At 39.0% G+C, this 24,743-nt stretch overlaps 1 protein-coding gene and 1 long non-coding RNA gene across 2 annotated transcripts in view; one reads left to right on the top strand and one right to left on the bottom strand.

Moving 5' to 3' along the window:
• The first annotated feature begins 4,632 nt into the window (after nucleotides 1–4,632).
• LOC115275484 lies at nucleotides 4,633–23,652 on the top strand. The gene is made up of 2 exons (XR_003901581.1): nucleotides 4,633–4,822; nucleotides 23,259–23,652. It is a non-coding gene; the product is annotated as an uncharacterized LOC115275484 (long non-coding RNA).
• GPCPD1 (glycerophosphocholine phosphodiesterase 1) overlaps nucleotides 11,505–24,743 on the bottom strand; it is a 46,832-nt gene continuing 33,593 nt past the window's right edge. Inside the window, exons 17-21 of the mRNA XM_029919262.1 lie at nucleotides 23,043–23,108; nucleotides 21,539–21,675; nucleotides 20,891–21,026; nucleotides 20,295–20,455; nucleotides 11,505–14,950 (exon numbers count right to left, since the gene is read on the bottom strand). Coding sequence (XP_029775122.1) covers nucleotides 14,761–14,950; nucleotides 20,295–20,455; nucleotides 20,891–21,026; nucleotides 21,539–21,675; nucleotides 23,043–23,108 — 690 coding nt within the window. The 3' untranslated portion in view covers nucleotides 11,505–14,760. The remainder of the gene's footprint in view (nucleotides 14,951–20,294; nucleotides 20,456–20,890; nucleotides 21,027–21,538; nucleotides 21,676–23,042; nucleotides 23,109–24,743) is intronic.

Here is a 24,743-nt window from a genome sequence, read left to right as displayed (position 1 = left end):
TTTGATAGCTCTGCTTGACATATATACAATCTCTGGGATAGCTGAATTTTCTGGGTGAATTGACTGTTTTCTCATTTTGTAAATGTCCCTCTGACTCTGGTCAGTTTTGCCCTGATGTCTACTTTATCTAGTCATTCCTGCCTTTTGTTTGATTAACTTTTGTGTGGTTTATCTCTTTTCAGCCTATGTATATCATTATATATCAAGTGTAGATAGTATATAGTTGGGGTCTTTTTTTTTTATTCACTCTGCCAATCGGTCTTTTAATTGGTGTGTTTGGAGTATTCATGTTTAATGTAATTATAGATATGTTACGGCTTTAAGTATGCTATTTTTGTTTTCTATTTGTTCTTTGTTTTCTTTTTCCTGCCTTCCTTTGGGATACTTGAACATTTTTCACGATCACATTGTTACTTGTCTATAGTTTTTGAGTTTATTTCTTTCTATAGTTTTTTTTTAAGTGGTTACTTCTTATTCTCTTATACCTACATAAATTATCAAAGTCTACTGGTGCCATGATTTTACCAGTTAGAGCGCAGAAGCATTTCGTTTACACCCTTTTCCCTCTTGCATTTATATCTGTCTTAAATATTTCAACATAAAGAACATTAGTGTTATTTTTGTTTCAAGTATCAAACATAATTCAGGAAACTCAATAGGAGAAGGAAATTCTATTGTATCTGCCTATATTTTTGCTATTACCAAGTTTTAAAAATTAAAACAATTTTTTTAATGTTTATTTATTTTTGAGAGAGACAGAGCAAGAGCGGAGAAGGGACAGAGAAAGAGAGAGACACAGAATCTGAAACAGGCTCCAGGCTCTGAGCTGTCAGCACAGAGCCTGACACTGGCTCCGACTCAGGAGCAGAGAGATCATGATCTGATCATGACCAAAGTCACATGCTTAACTGACTGAGCCACGCAGGTGCACCCCAAGTTCTTTTTTCCCTCTTGGTGTTTCAACATTTCTACTTTGTTTCCTTTTTGTTTAGAAACCTCCCTTTTGGCATTCTTTCAGGGTAGTTCTTTGGGCAACAAATTCTCCTACTTTTCCTTTATCTGATAATAACTTGATCTTCCCCTTCATTTCTGGAGGATTTCTGCTGCAAATAGGATTCTGAGCTGACAGTACTTTTCTTTGAGCACTTGTAAATGTCACTTCCTTCTAACTTCCATGGTTTTGTTATGCCCAAGTTTGTAATATCTCCCCCAAAAAAGACCAGAGACTACCAGGGAGACCGAGTCTCGCCTGTAAAAGCAAAGGGCTTTATTACGGTCTTAAGCTCCGGCTCACAGACTCCACCAAGCCGCTGGCCACGTGGAGAGAGAGCCCCAAACAAAGGCGGGGTAGGGCATTTATGAGTTTGGGAAGGGGGAGTTACAGGAAATGATGACACAGGCACAGCGCTCCAATCCCTATCCCCCCTACCAATACTGGCAGTTGTGGGAGCCAATCACAACATTTAGATTATTGACCAATTAGAGTGAGCCCAGGACCCTTAGGTAGATCGTGACTAGGCCCTTACACAGGGCGTGACTAGGCCCGCCCCTAGAAAGTCAAAGGTGTCAGCCGGCCTCTCCCCATTGGGCGGCACAGGAGTTGTCCCTCCTTAATGTGCCCCTTTCATAAGGAGAAGCCAGCATCTTCCCCTTTAAGTACAGGGGAAGGCTGAATCGGACCTGCGTCCTTACAGTTTCAGAAGAGAAATATGCTGGCACTTGAACTCCTTTTCCCCTGTAGGTGATAGGCCATTTCTCCCTTGCTGCTTTTATGATTTTGTCTTTAGTTTATGGAAGCTGGACTCTGTGTCTTGGTGTGGATTTCTTTGGGTTTGTATGTAGTTTGCTTAGCTTCTTAAATCTTTAGGTTTATGGGTTTGTTTTTCTCTCCAAATTTGGGAAATTTACATTTATTCTTTGAACATTTTTTTCAGCCTCAGCCTCTTTTTCCTCTCCTTCTGGGACTCTGATGACATGAATGTTAGGGTTTGGTTTTGTTTTGTTTTTTGCTTTAGTCTCACATGTTCCTAAGGCTATGGTGTTTTTTTTCCCCCAGTCTATTTTGTCTCTGTTCAGATTGAGTGATCTTTATTCTATCTTCAAGTTCTCAGATTCATCCCTCTGTCCTCTCTATTCTGCTGTTGAGTTTTTAAATTTGTTGATACTCATTCTAAAATGTGTATGCAGTTCTTCTTTGCTAGGAGTATTTTTCATTTGCGTCAAGTATGTTTGTAATTGCTTGTCAAAGGCACGTTTATGATGGGGTGCTCTACACTCACTCGCAGATCATTCCAGTGTCTGCGTCATCTCAGTGTTGACAATGGTCTTTTCTCATATGGTTTGAGATCTTACTAGTTCTGGGTATGATAAGTGGACATTTTTGACATTACATTACAAGACCCTGGACCCTATTTAAATCTTGTATTTTAACAGACCTCTTCTGCCCCTGCACGGCTTCATTACTGCCAGGGAGAAGGTTCCTGTCGATCCCTGGAGACTGGAAGGGCTGGGAGCTCAGGCTCCACACTAGACCTCCCCTCCAGTGGGGCGGTGGGGAAAGCACCTCCTTACCCCAGGAAGGAGACGAAGTCTAGGCTCCCTGTGTAGTTTCCACTAACACTGCAGCCAGAGCTGCCTCCTTACCCAGTGTGGTGGTGAAAACCCAGTTCTCCTGGGTCTCTTCTGCCTCCATCCCGGAAGGGAAGGGGAGGGCAGGGCGCCTCATGATTGCAGGTGAGGGTGTAATACAGGCTCCCTGTCAGGCCTTCTCTGGCACCATTCTGTTGGGGGGGTGGACTGGGGGGGGGAGCTTCAGCCTGACATGGCTGGAATCTAGGGTCTCCACCTGGCCTTTACTGGTTGGGGGAGGATGGGCTGCAGGCTATCCCATGGCATTTGACTGGAATAGAGCCGTTACTGCCTAAACGAAATGTCTTGCTAGGCTCCCCGTTTCTGGGTTTTTTGGCTGTAGAGAGCTAGCTTTGCTGTTGCCTTTGTTTTTTCTATACTTGGTATTTCTTTGTTGCCAGCGTCTCCAGTATTACCCCGGGTAGAGGCAAAGAGAAAACCCAAGGACTTCCTCACTGTGCTGTTGCTGCAGCCCTGAGGTCCCTCACCATCTGTCTTCATGCTGCCTTTCAGTCTTCTTTTGTTTGCTTTATAGATAATGTTCATGAGGGTTTTTAGTTGTATTAGCAGCAGGAATATGGAAAGTCTGTCTATTCCATCTTTCTGGAAGGAGTCCAATTTTTCATTATATATTAAATCAAAAAAATGAAAAAAAGATCAATAATTTTGCCAAAAATAAAATGCACTACATGCATAGAAAACGGACTAGAAATATATAGTATACCAAATCACAATAATAGTAATATTTGGGTAATAGACTTGTGGATAATATTTATTTACTTCTATTTTCCATTTTAAAATGAACACATATCGCTTTGGAAATAATAAAAATTGTTTTCCTACAAGTTGATTTCGACTAGTGTCTTCCCTTCATATGAAACCCCAGGTTATCTTCACTTTTGCTCTGTGAGTATGGGTTCCAAACTACTGAAGCCAAACAGTATTTGGATCTATTTGGACCCTTATTTTAGTATGCTTTTTAAAAATATACATTTATTTATTTTTTGAGAGATAGAGTGAGACAGAGCATGAGCAGGGAGGGGTCAGAGTGAGAAGGAGACAGAATCTGAAGCAGGCTCCAGGTTCTGAGCTAGCTCTCAGCACCAAGCCCGACGTGGGGCTTGAATCCATGAACTGCGAGATCATGACCTGTGCCGAAGTCGGACACGTAACCGACTGAGCCACCCAAGCACCCCTAGTATGCTTTCTAAAATTCCCAAATAAGCTGGTGCTTTACAGAATCCCATCTTGGCCCCTACTTTCCAGGAACAGATCCTCTGTGCTCTTTCTGCCCAAGGGAATCAATGGAGCCAGCGGGCAGAAAAGCTGCTACCTTGGGCAAAGACCCTGCTTGACTGCCACCAGCAGCAAATAACCCTGGTAAGCAGGGCAGTCCAGACAGACACGAACACCTACCTCCCTGCCTCCCTGTTTGAACACCATGGATACTCTCAAGAGTCAAAGTATATACTTTGCTACCTTATAGCAATACACTGTGGTCTGGGATCAGTTCTAACAGACTTTCGTGTGAGACCTGGCTTATCTTCCAAGCATGACTGGTTTTATTTAGGTAGAGCTGGGGTACAAAGAATAATTTTAAGAACAAGCACTTCCAGGGGCACCTGGGTGGCTCAGTCGGTTAAGCCTCTGACCTTGGCCCAGGTCATGATCTCACGTTCATGGGTTTGAGTCCTGCGTCTGGCTCTGTGCTGACAATTCAGAGCCTGGAGCCTGTTTCTGATTCTGTGTTTTCCTGTCTGTCTGCCCCTGCCTGCTCATGCTCTCTCTCTGTCTCAAAAATAAATAAAACATTAAAAAAAAAAACCCACAAGCACTTTCTATCGATATACTGAATATATCACTTCCCCAAATTTCCCCAAGCTTTGTAACCCCTTCCTCGCTCCACACTTCACCCCCATTCTTCTGTATCACTGATTTGCTTTGTTACATTAGTTCTTATATTCTAGAATTTAAACAAATGGGCTTATGTGGCATGAACTCTGTCTTGATGAAGAGAATTCTATTCTATGCACATGCCACAATTTTTGTATCCATCCACTTGTTAATGGATAAATAGGTTGTTTCTAGATTGGAGCTGGTACAGATATGGTGCTATGAACATTCAAGTCTTCATTTGGACACAGGCTTTCACTTCTTGTGGTAAACAATTAGGAATGGAATGGCTAACTGTACGGTAAGTGTATGTTAACTTTTAAAGAAACCATGAAAATGGCTTAGATATAATGTCAGAAGACTAATCATTGTTCATGCTCTTGTTTTATGGGTCATTCGACACTTTAATGTTCCAGCCCAGACTAGCCACTAGTTGCTGTTTATCAGCTTTAAACAAACAACCCTTCCTTACTGACAATATTATATACTCTGTTCCAATTTTTGAAAAGCCCACTAATTAACAAACTGTTACCTAATCATGTTTAGCAACTTAAAAACAGGAAATCCTTCCCGACAATATAATCCTTGTTCCAATTTTTAAAACCTTTTCTTCCTGCTTGTCTTTGGCAAAAAGCAGCCACTTACCCATACCATCTTCAGAATATTTGTAACTCTTCTCAGGGACTTAATATATTCTCAGTTCATTTTCTGTGGATATTAACTAAGGGACATTACAAAACAATTTCTCCTGTTATAAAAATTATTAAGTATTTACATATTACCATATTGCTGGACCCCAGGCAATTTCAGAAATTTTCAAGAGACTATTATCACTCTGATTGATGTTGGTGGGTTTTGGCACTTGTTGGTTCTCAGAAATAAGGTTTCTGAGGCAGAAGCAGAGTCAAATCATTTTGGGGGCAGTTGGCTTCTTCACCTTTGGTGCTGGGTAATGAAATAAATTTCCTATGTGTGTATGGGAACCTGCTCACCTAGTGGATGACACAGTGCACATATAATGCCATGATGGGCATTTAAATGACAGAAAGCAAGGATATGTGTACCAATCACGGAGATAAGCCTGACATGCCACCAAAGCAACGCTGGAGTGTTCTTTAGATCTTGGACTCAGACATGCAAGTAACCCGACAAGCAACTGTCGTGAACAGCAGTCAGCTGCTCGGGGAATGCAGGGCAGGTGAAAGGGCACCGCCCTGCAGGCTAGGGTATCCAGAAAAGGCTTCAGGCCATTGAGGTGGTCAGACAGGAAGGAAGAAGTGAAGTAATAAAACGTGGCCAAGGCAGGCACCCAGAAGAGAGAGTGTAAGTGCTTTCTGAGACAGCGAGTAAAGATACGTGACAGGAGCGGGGGGCTGGGGCTGCGGATGGCCGGAGACAAGGGTAGGAGGCAGCAGGAGAAGCAAAGCATCCATGAGGTTGGACAAAGTCGCTCTGGCCACATTGTTCTCAAGGCACCAAGACACTTGCCTGGCTCACTGCGATATGACCTACCTGTAGTTCATTGATCGCCATACCAAGTCAGAGCAGAGCCTACTCCAGTTACTTACTACTTCTTGTTTAATGCCAAGTATGCAGAATGACTGACGTGTGTGAAGAAAATGCAAGCTGCTGTACTGCAAAGTATGTAAAAATATTTGAGCATTTACATGCTTGTAGGTGCATACACATATGTAGGGGTACATAGTCTACCAGTCAAGTTTTCCTGGGTGTTAAAGCAACAAAATCTGCCTCTAATATTAGAAGAAAGGAATTTACTAGAGGGGTGTAGGTGATCTCACAGAACTGAAGGGAAGGCCTTAGCATAGGTCAAAAGGGCAAGTGGAAAGATCCTATGGGCTTCACTGCAGGTACCAGAGTTGATGTAAGGGAAACTCGTCTAAGCACTTGTTCTATCCTTTGGTTGTTCTGATTAATAGACAATGATGCAGGACAGGGCCCAGGGTCCAGTTGGTCTGCCTTTGTTCATGCATGTAGCCCCTTGGCTAAAGGAGAATGCTTTACTTTAAAGGTCCCCAAAGACGGTACCCAACAGAGGAGAGAGAACATTCCCTCAAAATACTACTCCCAAAAAATAGGTGGGCACCGGGCAGCTAGACACCCATAAACCTCCACCACAAACATCACACACACTAACTCTGGTCCTCTCTGGTGAGGAGGAAACTGTATCACAATCCTCTGGGATGATAAGAACTTTTAGCACTATATGACGATTTGGTGAGTTTGTGCCAAAACAAAACAAGTACCAAACGAATCTTCACTCAGATACACAGGAAAAATGGGCATATCACAAAAGGAGGGGTGGGACGGGAAGAATAAAATAAAATAGAGAAGACTCCTTGAACCAGAAATCAAAATGATGTTACCAAATGACTCTGGGATGGAGTATAAATGTCCCCACTCTCCTTTTGGGTATTAATTACCAGGTACAATCATATACCTGGATTTACATACACTGAGGTCTCAAAACTCCTACGGGAGCCAAGCACAAGACCACCTGTGAAGCTGGACATGGGAAAGAAACAAGAGCATGAGCTTGTGCACCAAAACTTCAAAATATACCAGAAAATTCAATGCAAAGAAAGATTAGCCAACAAAATCAGAAAAAGAATTCATTCCAGAAAAGCCTATAAAGTATAGGATAAAATGAAATAGGTTGAGAATGTTTAAAGAGATAAATGGAAGTCACATTTCTACTAAAAGAACTGCAAATTATTCAATAAAAATGGAAAGGAATGAAATAAGATGGCATAAAGAGTTAATTCAAAACCTTGGAAATGAAAAGTATTTAAAATTCAGTAAAAAGTGTAAGCTAGATACAGTGGAAGGAAGGGAATTGGACGACAGTACTGAGGACATCAACCATCACACAGACACACACACACCCTTCCCACTTATATGTCTGACAGGCATCTCTGGTGTTTTAAGTCACGGCGCTCTATCTTCAAATCACATCTCTTGTAGGAGAACCAAAACAGGTCGGAGCAGAGTCACTATGGCTGAAGTGTGGTAGGATGTTTCTGTCAGTAAATGAGCTCCTATCAGGCTAAAGCTTAGTGTTCCTTCTGTTGCTCTCTTGGACAACTGCTTTACAATCCTAAAACATACATTATACCTCAACTAAATAATAAGCATGTTGAAGACAGAAGCTACTTTATTCTCCTACCCAAGCCCTCAGTCTAGCTAGAAACTAAAAAAGGTTCACACTTTAAATAATACATACTTCTTTCATTATAGAAACAATAACTCCTTGTATAGACTTTTTTCCTTTTCTCAAAAGTAAAGTTCTTGTTCCTCTTGGTAGCTCAGTTAAGTATCCGACTTTGGCTCAGGTCATGATCGCACAGTTCCCGGGTTCGAGCCATGTGTCCGCCTCTGTGCTGACAGCTGGGAGCCTGGAGCCTGCTTCGCATTCTGTGTCTCTGCCTCATTGCCCACCTGTCTCCCAGGCTCAGGGCTTTCTCTCAGAAGTAAACATTAAAAAAATTAGAAAAGCAAAAAATTTTTTTCCATGGTCAACTCTATTATTCTGTTGTTATAGTACTGAGGGAGGTTCGACTCAAGAAGAAAAGGTATAAAATAAATCCTCATTAGGTAGAATTTAACACCCTAAATTTAAGACTAGTAATTAATGAAATAATAAAAACATTGCTCAATACTAGTAAAGCCTAGTTTTATTTATTTAAAAAATTTTACTGTTTTTATTTATTTTTGAACGAGAGACAGTGTGAGCAGGGGAGGGTCAGAGAGAGGAGTCACAGGATCTGAAGACAGGCTCCAGGCTCTGAGCTAGCTGTCAGCATAGAGCCCGATGCCAGGCTCGAACCCACGAACCGTGAGCTCATGACCTAGGCCAAAGTCGGATGCTCAACCAACTGAGCCACCCAGGCACCTCAAGCCTAGCTTTAAAAAATAGATCTTCAAAAAAAAAAAAAAGATCTTCAGCAATCTAATCAACGATAACTCACCCCTTCACATCAAAAAAATATTAAAAAGTGATTGCTTCTTGGAAGAACACATATAGATACACATACATACACACAATATACATGCACATATGTATGTTTACATACACATATATAGGATATCCAGTATTTAGCATGTTATATATTATATATTATATAATACATACACACTGAGTACAATACATAGCTGGATATACAAGTAATATTTTTTAATCTAGGAAAACTGGCTAGTTTCCCCCCAAAATAGAAATTTAACAAAAAACAGTAGAGAGGGGCACCTGGGTGGCTCAGCTAAGCATCTGACTCTTGGTTTTGGCTCAGGTCATGATCTCAAGGTTCTTGGGACCAATCAGGCCCCCCCGTCAGGCTCTGCACTGACAGCACTGCTTGGAGAGCCTGCTTGGGATTCTCTCACCCGCCCCCCCGCCCCTCCCTTGCTCATGTTCTCTCTCAAAATAAATATATTTTTTTAAGTTAAAAAAAAGTAGAACATGATCAGGCTCTAACGAAAGAAGTAACTGTAAGGACAGGAAAAAATACTTGAAAATATGCACAGTTTTATAGGAGCACTTATCAAACTGCCAATGAACAGACTCTACTAACATTACACTGTTCCAAACAACAGAAAAACCCGAAAAGCTATCCTGACTTTATAAGGCTATCCTAATGGTCTCTAAAACTAGATAAAAGTACCAGAAGAAAAACAAATTCAATCTCATTAATGAATATAGATAATAAATCCTAAAAAAAATCAATCAACAACTATCAAAAGAACATTAATAGGTGTTATATCAATTACTGAAGGGTAATTCAACATTAGAAAATATGTTAGCATCATTCACTCCATTAATATTAACAGATAAGTTAAAAACTGTGATTGTTTACTAACTACCCAAAAACTCACTGAATGAATTCAGCATCTATTCCTTGGGGGTTGGGGGCAAGGGATCCTTTAGCAAGCTTAGAAGAAAAAGAAATTCCCTTAATTTGATAAGAGTCTTTTCTGTAACTAGAAACTCCAGTGGCATTCATACTATTTCCCACGACAAACAGTGAAGAAACAAGGATGCCTATAATTGTTATTAGCTACTGAAATAAGACGAGATAAAGAATAGGCTGTCATTAAAAAAGAAAAACATACTTGATAAGATGAGCAAGTAACTAGAAAATCCCTGTTAAATAGAAAAAAAATATTTTGACTAACTGAATTCAATAGTGTAGCAACAGATGAGATCAGGAAACAAAAATTAACTGATTACTGAAGAACATACTTAAGGAAAATAGTAATTAAAAAAACAAATTTGTAAATTTTTAAAATAGAAGAATAAGGTTTAAAAAATTTACACCACCTATTGAAAAACTAATTTTATTGGAGGATGTAAAAATCCTGAAAAAAAATGGAGACACACACTATGCTCTGGATAGACTTCATATTTTTAAGACATTAAATCCTTCCCACACATTCATCTAGAAAACCAATCCAACCCGAATCAAAATCCCAAGGGGACTTTTCTGACACTTGATAAGGTAAATCTATGCAATTAAATGAAAATGTGGAAGATTTTTTTAATTGAAAAGGAACAAATGGACAACTGACCCATCACATACTATAATATAAAGTTCCTTGATTTTTCTCTTCCTGGGAACTAGTGATCAGTGTAACACTCCTGGGTGTCACTAAGACCCAGATCACGGGGAGGTGGAATGGAAGTTTTAGCGGAAGGAGGGAGAGTTTTTTGGAGGCACATTATGTGTGAGATGCCCATTCACTCTCCAAGTAGAGGTGTGCACAGACAGTTGGACATGTGAATCCATGCTTATGGAAGTCTGGGCTGCAGACAGACACTTGAAGTTATAGTGTGGAACATTTGCAAGACTTTGAGTTTTCTTCTGGTGACACTACACAGTTTGGCTTTACAAGTTTAGTTTCCGAAGTCACTTATCCGCATTTGTTTTCTGTCTGAGCCAACAGGTAGATGTATGCTTGGGCCAATTTCGTGCAGGATTAGATAAATTAGTCTCAGTACTTCTTTTATTATTCCTGTACTTTCCTCATTATTTTAAAATACATTTATCTTATGTCCCTTTAAAATCAGTAAAAAATATATTTGGAGATATATATACACACTCTATATATCCTCCCCACTGTCAGGATGGCTTCTTCATTCTCCCTAACCACATTACAAATACTACTCCGGCCTGAGTTTACAATGACTGTGCTCCAAAGTGGCTTCACAACCATCCTGATCACTACCCATTCTGCAAGGGCTCAAGAGCTTTGTTTCAACTTATCTCTTTCTCTTCTAACACATACTTGTATGGTCTTAGTCATATGCTCTTGCATTTTCAACATTTCAAATCTATTTCTCAAACTACAGAAACCCACTAAAAGATATTTGAATAAATTTCCACTCATGAACACCAAAATAATGCAATGTTCCTCATATATTTACTTTGCTTCCTACCCCCAAAGCACACAACCCAAACCTAAAATGCAAAGTCAGTTGTATTCAAATCTAAATGGACAGGACTCCATTGCCAACCTAGAATACCAAACCAGTAATAACATGAAAGATAGAATGCGGTCCAGCTGTGAAGAGAAAGAGCCAAGGCACAAAGGACAATGACACTCCACCAGGACTAATGAGACAGCCACCCCACAGGTCACCCAAGTCCCATCCAAGGCTGCGTACCCTGCACTACCAGGACACCAGCTGCAGAATTTAGGTGTACTGCCCCAGGAAGGGGCAGCCAAGCCTGGGAGACAACCTGTACCTCATCTTCCACTTAGTCCCATAATTGCCTCACTTAGTCTGAAGTAGAAAATTGGTTTACAGCAACCCACCTGTGACCCTAAGCAACTGGGGCAGAGAACTCCATGAGTATCCGTGCAAACACACATGCACATGCATGCACACGAGCACACACACTCCAGACAAGAGAGCCAAGCATGCCATACAAAACTTTATGTATACTGTGAAACAATCTGAGTTAGGAAACTAGGATCATTGCCACCGCCATTTATTTGTCTAGTTCATGACTAAGTATAGAACACTATAGTAGTGCTAGAAATGCAAAGTAGTCCCTGCCCTTAAAGGGCTTACAATCTTAGGGAAATAGAACAGGCACATAGAGGGACTGTAAGAAAGCACATGCTAACAAATGCCACAAGAATTCAGAAGGCAGCGTAGTTCAAGAACACGGTATTAGGGATTACAAAACCCAGTTCTAGTCCCAACCTGGCAAGGTCAGTTAACTTCTCTGGGTTTATTAGCCCAGCTACAAAATGAAGCAGTGAGATTTAGAGGCTGCACGCATTTGTTCGCATGATGATTCCAATCAAAAGCTGAGCAAAGTTTTATGGAGGAGGCGGTACCTGAGCTGGTCACTGAAGAAAGACGGAGAAGGGATTTCAGAAAGGAAAGCGGTACTGAGGTAGGGCTGGGGGGGGGGGGGGGATGATCCGAAGGGGAGGAGACACGAGGGACAATGGCAGTGAGGTAAATGAGTGGCTGTGGTAGCCCTGAGGCACTACCGACACAGGATTGAACTGTATTCCTCACATTTACATCCAGTCAGTTACAGTACAGAGTTCCAGAGAGTAGAAAACACCAGAGAACAATGGCGGCATTTTATCAAACATTGCAATTCCAGAAAATAGAAAACGATTTTAACATTATACCTCTACATTTAAAATTGACATCGACAAACTGTTCCCACTATTAAGATGTAAACCAGAGTTTACATTCTTAGTAAACGTAATTAAATCTTTTAATAGGACATTTGATACAAATTGTATTATCCTGATAATTCCAACATTTTCCTACTATGTTCCATGCACTGTGGAAATAAAGACAAGGTCCCTGCCCTTGAAGAGCCCGCAGCCTGGTAAGTGAGACAAACAACCATACCTACCTAGAATGCACTAGGATGCACAGCACGATACAGGTATGGACAGGGCTATGGAGTAAAAGATAGACTCATCCCCTCTGGGCAAGTTTCAGCAAGGACTCAGAGAAGAGGCTGATGGCTCAAAGAAAAGGAGTTTGGCAGGGCCAAAGTGTCTGTGGGGAGGAGAGCATTTCTAGGCGCAGGGTGCATGGCTACGGACAGGGAAGAGTGTAGGAGCATGGCATGGCCAGTGATACAGTATGGCCAGAGTGCTGGACAGGCAACGGCTAGTGGTATGGAAGCCTGGACTCAGTCCTGCAAAAACGGGGGAGCTACTGCTTGCTATGCATGCTTTAATTTTCTACTAACCCTGGTTATCATGGAAAGAAAGTGAGCAAAGAGGTTCTTTCTGTGTCGTAAGTGGTCCTTGTAAGCTCTTTGCAAATCACACTGTTCTGTTCGGGAAACTTCCCCCTCGCTCCCCCCTGCCCAGTCCTCTTCACCTCTCCTTTCCCTTTATGATCTGTGAGTCTTCAACATGGAGCTGCAGTGCCACAGGACTGGGAAGGCACTGGGGTGCAGAGCAAGCTACCAGGACCAAAAACACACACACTAATCAAGTTACCATAAGGTAATGGTCACTGTTCTGTGCACAGGTGTGCAGACGGAATGAATTCTTTCTCAGGAGTTTTCTAAAACTGTCTAGTTCATACCAAAGTGTTAGAAAATCTCATTCAGTGTGGGAAAAGTATATAGAATACTTGCAGAAGACTGCATTTCCTAAACTCTTTTCCATTAAATATCAGTGTTCTAGCACAACACCATAGGATTTCAAAGCCTATCTTCACATGATTAAGATAGAACCAAAACTGCATTGTTTGGCTTAAAAAATAAAAAGATACACCGTGTAATTCCAAGTCTTAGGTTCTCAGCTAGTACTAAAATGTGTCAATGCATGACTAAATTGTCTAAGTGAAGAACATGCAGTAAAAGGCAGAGGCAAATAGAGCATTATTTTAGGGCAGGATTCCAATTTCTAAATTTCATTGTCTCATAATAGTGTTAGAGAATCAATTCTATAAAAGTAATACCTTCTTGAAATTTTGTTTTAAAAGGAAGAAAATAAATCTGTATATTTTATTTAACATTCATTCTTAAGTTACAGTTATGCCAAAACAATCTGCTTCTACGGAAAGAAACCTTAGTATAATCCTAAAAACACACAACATACACATTTAGCAGGATCTTCTACATTCCTAAATAAATTACATGCTTGATATACATTAACCAATAAAAAATACCACTGTGAGAATTCAGGACATTTATTTTTCTGCATGGAGATTTAAGTACTGTACAACACACACACACACACACACACACACACACACACACACACACACCAAACCCACTGAGCAACGGTGTGCAATAGGTAGTGAGAGACGCTGAAAATAAGCATATTTAAAACGCCTACAAACAAGTTTTTTGTTTGTTTGTTTTAGGCAACAAAATATTTTCAGTCCTTGACACCTTCTCACACTCACCTAGCACCACAGATGCAAGGACTTATAGTAAACGTGTATAATCTCATGCTTAAAACCTAAAGCATGCATGGAATAGAATTTATACATTATGATCTACTCTATAAGTATGCAACACATACTTCTAATATTTTATACATTAAATTACCCTGCAGCATTTTGAAACTTTACCATTTATGCAAAACAACTTTTTAAAGACTTATGAAACAAGTTCTCAAGGATCACCTCCAGGCTGTGTACACAGGCATTGGTTTGGTTAAGTGGGAGAATGGCAGCAGCCTCAAGGTTCATACTGAATGCAGACGGTGTGCATGTCAATCCATGTAAAAAATACATATATACATAGATGGCACAAGGATTTGTGCAGTTGGAATCACCAGTGCAAATGCATGCATTTGAGGTACTTATTTTTTCCATGGTCAGGTATAATTATGCATAGTCATGTTCCTCAAGTGCTAAATATTTCAGACCTGATCAAATGAAAGCTGTAAGAACTGTAAATATAAGGTATTTATATAGTTAATTTCTAAGCACTCTGCCTTTAATGGACATTTGTTTAACATTATACGTTTACATATTTAGTTTAAAATGTTTGCCAACCAATAGATTTTCTCATTGTAAAGAGACTGACTGGCAATTATACCTGGCCAAATGATTTAAAATAGCATACTTGAAATTCTAGCAAGAATTGCAGTGAAATAGTAAAATACTTCATTATTGCTTCATTGACTGAGAAACCTAGAGGCAGAGATAAACAATGCTCAGTGATGAAAGGTGAATCCCCACAACAGTGGTGCATGCCCCCAAATGGCCTCTGCCCAGTAAAATTAAGCGCTCTCCACGTTATCAATGCCGTTGGCATCCACATGGATATCAGGCTCCCCACATAAAGATGAAGGGACAAAGCGGCTAACTGTGGGACACAAACAACTCTTAAGCTCTGGCAATTCTTGCTTCAGACGTTCCAACTGCTCCACTTGGAATATATTTGGCTGTTCAGGCATCCAATCATATATCCTGTGATGAAACAAACAACAAACAAATAAAATAGTGTAATTTTATGGTTCACTTAAGACCTGTCTGACTTAATCTTTTCAGGAGACCCTGATTACAGAACGCCTGGAACATTCATAGCACAGGAGTACGCCCTCCCCTCAACTTAAGATCTAAGTATCGGCCCTGTTTAAAAATACTTCTCCATCTTTCTAATAAGGCAGTACAGCAGCATTTCCTTTTGTGCTCATGATGAAAAAGAACTGCTTATAAAGCAACTGAAACCGAAAATGAAATAAATCTGCAGTTTACTAGTGATCGATTCTTCAGGTATCGTCTTTCTAAGCGAATTCATCGGCAAGGCCTTATTCTACGATGGGAAGTCAGCTAGAGGCAGAGCTGGAACTCATGCTCAGTTGTGGCTTCGAAGCACTGAGGATGTGCACTGAGAACTGTCCTGAAGTTGTGCGGCACAGGCACATGGGGTCACAGCTGAGGGCCCAGAAAAAGCCCATGTGACAATGGCAGCACGGCACTGCCTATCAGCTGAGAGAGGACGGCCTTTGGCCAGGCGGCTCACGTGAGGTGCGATGACAGAAGTCACTGTGATATCAGAGTAGGAAAGAATTTCTAAGAAAATGACAAGTGACCTCTGGGTAAAGACAGAAGACTGAACTGATGCATCAAAGTTTACTTTCCCTGTATATCCCATTAAAAAGAAAATAAAGGAATTAACGAATCCATGCATATGGGGAAAAACAAAAACAAAGAGACACAGCAACACAATTTGGAAGCTGGAAAACAGATGCATAAGTAATAACAAAGTACTTCAGTTAGCAGACTGGAAAAGGCCAAATCACAAGCCAGTAGTGGAAACCATGAAAAGGCCAAGTTAAAAGCAGCACCAGTTTCCCTCTAGAACTAAGGGGAGTGGAGACTAAGGGAGGATGAGGTGAAGGTCTGAGCAGCAGTAAGCATCTCCCTTCTGCCTAACTTCCTGCCATGGAGGCTGCCCCACACTCCACTGAGGTTGATTTCGAGATTTAACAAAAATGTCTTGGAATGGAGGACAAGATGACTAGGTAAGGGCTTGGGCATTTTACAAAAGCCATCGGCACCAGGAGACAGTCCATACATATAAAACATGCAAAATTCAGAGACATGCCTTCCCTTCCCCAGCTGTCTTCCCTTACCTGAGTCCCAAGAACCCTGGGAGCCAGAGCTGGATCCTCTAGGTAGTTTATATAGTTTCTTCTGTGAGGAATCTGGTCAGTCAAAAAGCAAAGTTCTGAATCTACTGACATCAGAAATATGACCAAACAGGCCACTCAGATCACAGTGAAATCCTAGTGAACAAGCCCCATGCACACACTCAAGAGCCTCCAACAAGCTTTTTACATCCCAATTTCTCATCACGAGAAGCAGTCAAGGATTTCTAAGCAACTTGAGGAAAGCTTCAAACATGTAAGAGAATGAGCAAAGAGAAGAAAATTCCAAACACACACACAGTCCTTGATGCCTTCATAGAAACAGTTCATTGAGTCAAAACAGAATGTTATAGAGGGGAAAAAAGCATTCAGAGAAAAAAGACAGTTCTTACAAATTAAAGACAAAAAGGTCCAAGAAAACGGGTGGATGATAAGGTTGGCAAAATCTTTCAAAGTGGAGCAAAAAGACAAAGATAGAAAACAGAGGAAAAAATAAGAATTAGAAGTCTGGTCCAAGAGAGTGTAATATGTAAAAAAAAAAAGGACTTCTTTTATAAAAAAAAAAAAACCCAGAAAAATGGAAGAGAGAAAAATTAAAGAATAATTTACAAAATTTCTGGCATCTTCAAGGACATGCATCAACAGACCAAACGGGTTGCCATGTGCCCACCACAAGAGATGAAACCAGACCCACAAGACCCATCCCTATGAAATTTTGCCACACTGGTGACAAGAAGACTCTCCAAGCTTCCAGATAGGAAACAAAGAAACCACACACGCAGGAACAAGAATCAACATGGTTTCACAATCCTCAGCAGTAACACTGAAACTGTGAACTTGACAGAGAAATGCTTTTAAAATTGTAAGAGAAAATGATTTCTAACATGAAAATTTATGTGAAGCCACAATACTTCCAGGCATGCAAGACCAAACATTTACTTTTCATGTCTTCCTTTCTCAAGAAGATACTGAAGGGTGTGTTCCATAAAAATGACCATAAAGTAAAAAAGATCTGGACCACAGGAAAAGTCAGGGAGTAGTCTTCACTTAGGATCAGAAAGCAAAAGCAAAAGTTTTACAAGAGCAAAAACTTGGCAACTACCTAAATGTTCTCAAGTAGAATAAATTGTGGTAGAGACATAGCCATGAATATTACAGTCACGAAGATGAATAAATTATAGTTATATACACTAAACAGATTTTAAGAACATTATAATAAGTGGGAAAGAAGTACAAATAATGTTTAAAACCATGAGGAAACTAAATGATATTATTTAGTGATAGAAAAAAGAATTTAAAATTTAAAAAAGAATAATAATTTGATAAAGTTATATCTGAGAGATGAGATAAGGGAATTGAATTAGGGCAAGGCAAATGGTAGACTTACAATCTAATATTTGTTAAAGCATGTGTGTCTGTTACTGAATTTATATTTTAATTTTTTAACCATCTGAGCAGACACAGTAATTATTTTATAAAAATAGGAACACTGCCTAATTACTCTATGAGGCAAGTATTTTCTCCATACCAAAATGAGTAACAACCAGTTGCAAAAGGTAAATTAAAGGTCATCTTATTATCACAAATGCAAAAATTCCAAATATAAATCAAACACAGCTCTTTATACGTGATGATGTACCAAAAAAACATGATTAAATGTAAAAATCTATGGCCTGTTAATACCTTTGTAAAAGAGGAAACTGAATCAGTTTTTGATCAACTAAAACACCTCCTCTCATTAAGAATTCTCCCCAATGTAAAATAAAAAGCTCCCAAATCACTAATCATTCAAAAACTTCTCTACAATGTCTAAATTTGATGATTAAAGAAACAAAAACATAAGCACATTAGGTACCAGAAAAAACAGCTTAAAAAACATTAGGGCACAGGAACTCAGCTAAAAACAATGAAAAGGATAATAGGCACAGGGGATTGCTAGTTTTCACTGTAAACCTTGCACACACACACAAAGCACATTTACACACATACATATGTGGTTCTCGGATTAAAGTGTTAAAAAAAAAAGGTAAGAGACCCTAGCAGGAGCCACATCCTGAGCTAGCTCCTCAATGTCTTCCACACCTTCAACGTAGTCCTGCCCTGAGTCATGCTATTGCTTCAGCCTAAAACTCAAATCCTGTCAAAGCAAACTCAGCCACTCCTAAATACCAATTCCACATTTCCTCTTTAAAAGCATTCTTACTGGGGCGCCTGGGTGGCTCAGTCAGTTAAACGTCTGACTCTTGATTTCAGCTCAGGTCATGATCTCATAGTTATTGAGTTCGAGCCCTAGCACAGAGCCTGCTTCAGATTTTCTCTCTCTCAAAATAAATGCGTAAACTTAAAAAAAAGGGGGGGGGTATTCTTATTGACCTCTGGCTAGGAAGCACTCACTTTCTTTTAGGCTTTTTAATCACAAAGTATAGTCCATTCTCCATTACACATCACAATTTGGCTCCAACCAAGTAAGGCTTTTCAGATGAAGGAAGTTATACATGGTATGTCTCACAATACATTTTCTTGCCTGAAAATATTTGCAATAATTCCTTCCTTCCCCTCAAGGGAAGAAATATTCTCCAAAATTTTGCTAAAGCCAGCATTTCTTTCAAATGATTAACGTAAAAATTTATCTTCCTTTATTTAGTTGGAAATGTCTATTATAAGTGATGTAAAAATTTTACCTTCATTTAATTAGTTTGAAAGGTCTATTATAAGTGATACAACTATACAGGACAAACAATAAGGTAAACTAAAGCCAAAGAAAGTATTTTTACCTAAAAAAAATTTTTTTTAACGTTTATTTTTGAGAGAGAGAGAGAGAGAGAGACAGTGTGCGAGCAGGGGAGGGGAAGAGAGAGAGAGGGAGACATAGAATCTGAAGCCAGCTCCAGGCTCTGAGGTGTCAGCACAGAGCCTGACATGGGGCTCGAACTCACGAACTGTGAGATCATGACCTGAGCTGAAGTCGGACACTTAACTGACTGAGTCACCCAGGCGCCCCCAAGGACAGTATTTTTTCAAGCAAGCTTGGTAAGAATTTCATCATTTACTCTTTGTACGATGTTGCTCAAGTATTAGCAAGCCTGCTAATTGGTCAGAGGACTAAATGACATCCCTTCTAATCCAAAATTTCTTTATATTACGCAATCTTTTCATCTTGCAGATTGGTGGCTCTCAAACCACAAATATCTAGGGAGCTTATAAAAAAAAAAAGAAAATTTTGTCAGGCAAATATGTGAACCCCTACTGTATCACACATTATTCTAATTTTTGGAGACAGAACACTGAACAAAACAGACAGACAGCCTGTCCTCTCTGTGGGTGTGCTGGGGTGATGAGGGAAAAGAGATGGGAATCGACTCACAAGGGGACTTGGAAGGGCCTGTAATTTTACTCTAGGTGACGCAGAAAATGGTGAGAGTTGTAGGCAGAAACAGGATCGGGCTTCAGTTAGAAGAGGCTCCCTCTGGCTGCTGTGCTATGACCAGACGGCAGGGAGGCCTGGGGAGAGGCAGTGGCCAGTGAGCAGACAACTTCAATAATCCACCTGAGAAATGAGGTGTCTTTCTTAGTGGAAACTGACAGTATAAGCGTGGTGAGTGGATATATTCAGGACAGATTTTGAAGACAGAATCAACAAGATTCTGTCTGACTGGTTTTGGGGTGTGAGTTTAAGTACAGTCACAAAAGACTCCAAGGATTTGGCTTGAGAAACCAGAAAGACAGAGTTGTCATTTATACTGAAATCAGGACGTCCATCGAAAGAATGGGTGTTGATAGCTGGATATAAATGTTGAAGCAGTTAGGAGGAAGGTCTGAGATATAAAGCTTGGAGATAGAAAAACTGAAGAAGAAAGGTGTGAAATGCCATAGACCTGGATGAGACTCCCAAGAAAGCTGGTGCAGAGGAAGAAGCATCTGGGGAAGAGAGCCCCCGCCAAGAAAACAGTGCATCTGGTATGGAGCCCAGTCATCGGATGTTTAACAAGCTTCCCAAGTGGCTGCGCTGCACTCCAAAGTTTGAAAAACTCCACATAAATGTTAAGATAAACCTCAGGCTGAACCACAGAATTTTAACTGTTTAATATTATTTTTAATTTTATAAGATAACTATTCTTTTTTCTAACAATCCATGAAAACTTTTCATGAAAAACAAATACCTATCATAAATAAGACCATTAACTCCAAACTCCTTCAATTTCTTTCTGTTTTCGGGATCGTTGGTATCATCACCCCAGCAGAATATGACTAGTCCCTTAGCTTTTGCCTCTTGAATATAGGATGGGTTTCTGAGCAGGTCTTCAGTATGTACATTTATCCCCTAAAAGAAGAAAAATAAGTTACTCATGAAAAAGTAACTTATTAACTACAAATACTAAATGGTCTTATTCTACATCAGTGTTCTCCAAAGTAGCATGCACAGGGAAAATCACTGTTAGAAATTTTTCTTATAATTACAATTTATTTATCAAAGAAGTTTATAGTCTAGCCATTTTTGATGATTCATAAAATCCACTCACAAAACTAAACCACAAAAACTTACTTAACCTAGGCCTGGAAGAAAATATTTTCATGTTCATTCAACTGCTTTTCATTCTGAGATCTAATATCCTCATTTTTAAGTAGAGCTATCTGCTTGCTACACACATGTCAAAACTAACCAAAGAGATGTGTAAAATAACACAAAAACTTAATTCACTACTGTTCTAAGACATTTCTTAAAAAATTAAAATACAAAAATTGAAATATAACTTACCAGTAGGTTTTCAAACTGTGCAAAGCTCATTGCAATGGGAGTTGTCCGGGATCTGAGGTCCATAAGTTCAGGGTAAATATCTGATTTTCCTTGAGTCAAAAATAATATGGGGTATTTGTTCTGCTTTTGCCGAACCCTAAAAATGACAATTAAAAAGTACTTTTCATCAGGGACATAATTCTAATATATTGTTTTAGAATTTTAAGAAACTGACTATATAAAGAAACTATCCCCCTACCAAAAGAGCATAATTCCATTACCGAGATATAAATCACCATTAACATGTATTGCATCTTTCAATCAATAAAAGAAAAATTTTAAATTATTCTATAAAAGAGCTAAAATGTTTTCAGAAATAGGCAACAAGAAAGCCCTTGAGGGCTTACAATTTGTTAAGGAGGATGTTACATGTCTATAAAACGAAACACAGGATGTGAGGTACTAGGACCCTGTGAGTGTGAAGTTCACTGGAGTGGAGGGCCCCCTGCAGGTTGTCACGAAGAAGTGTGAGATAATATAGAACCTAACTGAGCGGACAAGTCAAGGGTGAAGTCTGGGCGACTTCCCCACCTCCAACCAAAATCTCTGTTCCTAAATCCCACCTACTTGTCTGAGAGTCTAGATGAAAAAAAATTGAGTATTACTCACATTGTGCAAATATCTGCATCAAATGAAGAAAACACTATTCTCCTTTTCCCAGCGTTTTCTAACACAGTTTTTAAAATTATGTCCAAAAACAGATTCATGTCAAAATATGTTGATAAATTACCATCCCACATTCCATCCTATATGGAAGAAATGAACAGAAAAACAAAAGCCATTAAATATCCTAGGATTACAGTGTCAGAAAAAAAATCTTGGTAACATCTAATCCAACTCTTATTTTACATGTTGAAAGCAAGGGCCTGAAAAGATTTAAGTGACTTACCCAAGACCACACAGCTACTTACTGATGGTGCACCTGTCGTATTTCAGGTACAGACCCGTATATGCAAAGTGATTATATCAAACTTTTGCCTTAAGAAGTTTAACATAAAAACTAAAACTCTGCACTCTACTGACTTTAAAATATTTTTATATTATCTTCATGAACTGTAAGACAAAAGGACTCTACTTCATTTGCTAACTCATTACAATACCCCAGGTAATTATGAATTACTAATTAAAAACCTCATTCTTTGGCTCTAAGGCAAATAAACAAGTAATAATACAAGTGATAAAAATATTCTCTAAAAATGGCTAAAATATCAAGATCCCTGTATATATTCAAATATTAGACATTTTGTATATTAGTCATTAAAATAACCCCTTAAAAGCTCAGAAAACTAAAAATCACTTATTAAGAAAAATCACTATGTTAACCAGGACCAGCTTACCATAAATGCTACTTAGAAGGCATGATTTGAGGGCAGTTATAGATTATTCTGATCAAAACAAATTCTAGGATATTGCTCTGATTACGCTATCACACCTGAATTAACCTCTTTCAGTGTCCCCTCAACCCCAACAACCCTGTTACCATGCATCCCAACCACTTATACACATCTCCATCTGATGTATTCAGTTGTTAATTATTTTCCTCAACTAGACTATTCCAAGAAGGCAAGTTTTATTCTGTTTTGTTCACTACTTGGACCCAGCACCAACAAAATGCCTCACCCACAGCAGCTTTTCAATATATTGTTGTTGAACAACAGCAAAAAGACTAAATCTGGGAGTGATCTAAAACATACCTACAGAAAATTTCTTTTCTTAGCTAACTATTACTAGCTACTATTGACACTTAACAGAAAACTGCTTAGGAAAGTACTGAAAATGTATGTTTAAATGGAAAATAAGAAAACAAAAATGAATCGGTTATATAAAGTTCTAATTTTCACTGTTCATCTTATAAGTATGTCCAGAAACTACCCATATTAATGTGCACATGAGACATATTTCAATTGAAATTTATACAATAGATTCATCACTACTTTTACTCACATATAAGGATAAAGTATGCTTTATTAAAAAGGTCCAACAAGTACTGTGACTGTAAGATTCACAGTAAGATTTCAGCCTCACTTTTCCATTAAAACAAGGAGAGAGAAACAAATGCATTTAAAGAAATGGGGAGAAAGAGGAAGAATGTGTTTCATCAAGTATTACTTACCCTTTGTTGGCAGATCCATTTTATTTCTATGTTAAACCCTACATCTTCTGGCAAAGACTCTAAAACCTATAGTTTTGTTTGTTGGAGGTGAATTTTGTTTTGTTTTTGGTGAGATGAATGGCAGAATAAGAGAAGAAAAAAAGGAAAACAGAATTATTATAAAAAGCAACCTACAGTAAAACGTGTCACTAAGGATAAAATGTTTTGTGCTTTCAGCATAAACCAGTCTTTTCTCATACCCAAAATTACAACATGGTTGATGATGATTAAGTTAAATAAGAGTCAAAAGAGATTAAGCAGCAAAAGCCGTGGTCTGCAGTGACATCTGGGATGGCGGCTGTACCTCCACCACAAAGACACACGCTTAAACCAGTCCTTTCACCACCAAGGACCCTGGGTCTGCCCTAACCAGCTGAATGACAAGTACCTAAAACAGTTTGTAAACAATTCCATGTGTGGCTGTTTGACTTTCTTCTCTGGCATCGTTAGCCTTATGTTATTTAACATACCTATCACATTGTTACTGAACTAATGCAAAATTTAAAAAATAAGGAAAATAATGTATATTCTTGTAAAGACTGCTAAACATTAAAGTTTCTTCTTTAAGTTAGGATTGTATTTGGCCTTTTTCAGTTTCAAAATGTCTCTGATTAAATTATAGTGATGGCGATGAAGTGAGTGAATAAACGTTGTGTTTAACTTATCGGGCTAAGTAAATGTTCAACCATTAATGCACAAATTTTTAATAACTGTTCTTAATCATTAAGTCTAGGAATCATGTGATATCCCAGAACCAAATGATTTCAGAATTCTGAACTAAAAGAAATGATGTAACGTAGCTGGGCTTCATAAATACCTCAAAAATCATTCCAATCAGGTTTTAAACACACTGGAATAATGTCCATTTTGGGAGCTATATTGTAGCTTCCTTTCTGTAGCGTGAATAATCATGATAAACTGAAATGACCTATTGTTGCCTAAGATATTTACTGTACCTGACATCACCAGGAAAAGACCATGGAGAAAAGCAGAAGTTAGGAAATGGAGCCAGTAGGAAATAAAGCAGACCCAGCATGACCAAGGGGTACCTGGCATCCATATAGGCTTCCCTGAAAATACTAAAGGGATTCCTATATGAATTGTGTCTAGTTTTTAAATCTTCATGCTAGTATTTGTTATATTTTTTCAGGTGATTTCTCGAAATTTATGTCTCATTTTAAGTAACCAGGGTACTTATTTTCTTTGGTTGGACAATCTTATTTCTCTCCAAAAGCTAAGGAACAGATTCCACCCCCCTCCAAGTTTTTATTTATTTAAATAATCTCTACACCCAATCTCTACTGGGCTAGAACTCACGACCCCGAGATCAAGACTGGCAGGCTACTGCAAGTGAGCCAAGTCAGATGCCCCAGGAACAGTTTTAAACATTGTAAAACTACTTCTCCCAGCATCACCTGTCCCTCTCACCCCTTTTTTCTGTGCCCTCTATATCTTGTTTATATACAGAAATGTGTGAATTTCCTGTTCTTAGAATTAACCCATTGAGGTGGGAATTTTTATTCATTTGAGCAGGTGAATTATTCTTAAAAAAAAAAAAAGTGGCTTAGGTACACCATACAAAAACCTATCTTTTCTAAAAAAAATCAATAATAAGTTTTTATAAATGACCTTGACACGGCCTTTCTGGTGCCCAAAATAAAT

This window comes from Suricata suricatta, chromosome 12 (assembly GCF_006229205.1).
Source record: "Suricata suricatta isolate VVHF042 chromosome 12, meerkat_22Aug2017_6uvM2_HiC, whole genome shotgun sequence".
NCBI classification, from domain to species: domain Eukaryota; kingdom Metazoa; phylum Chordata; class Mammalia; order Carnivora; family Herpestidae; genus Suricata; species Suricata suricatta.
The sequence above is the reverse complement of the archived record's forward strand: the minus strand, read 5'-3'. Positions and strand labels throughout refer to the sequence as shown.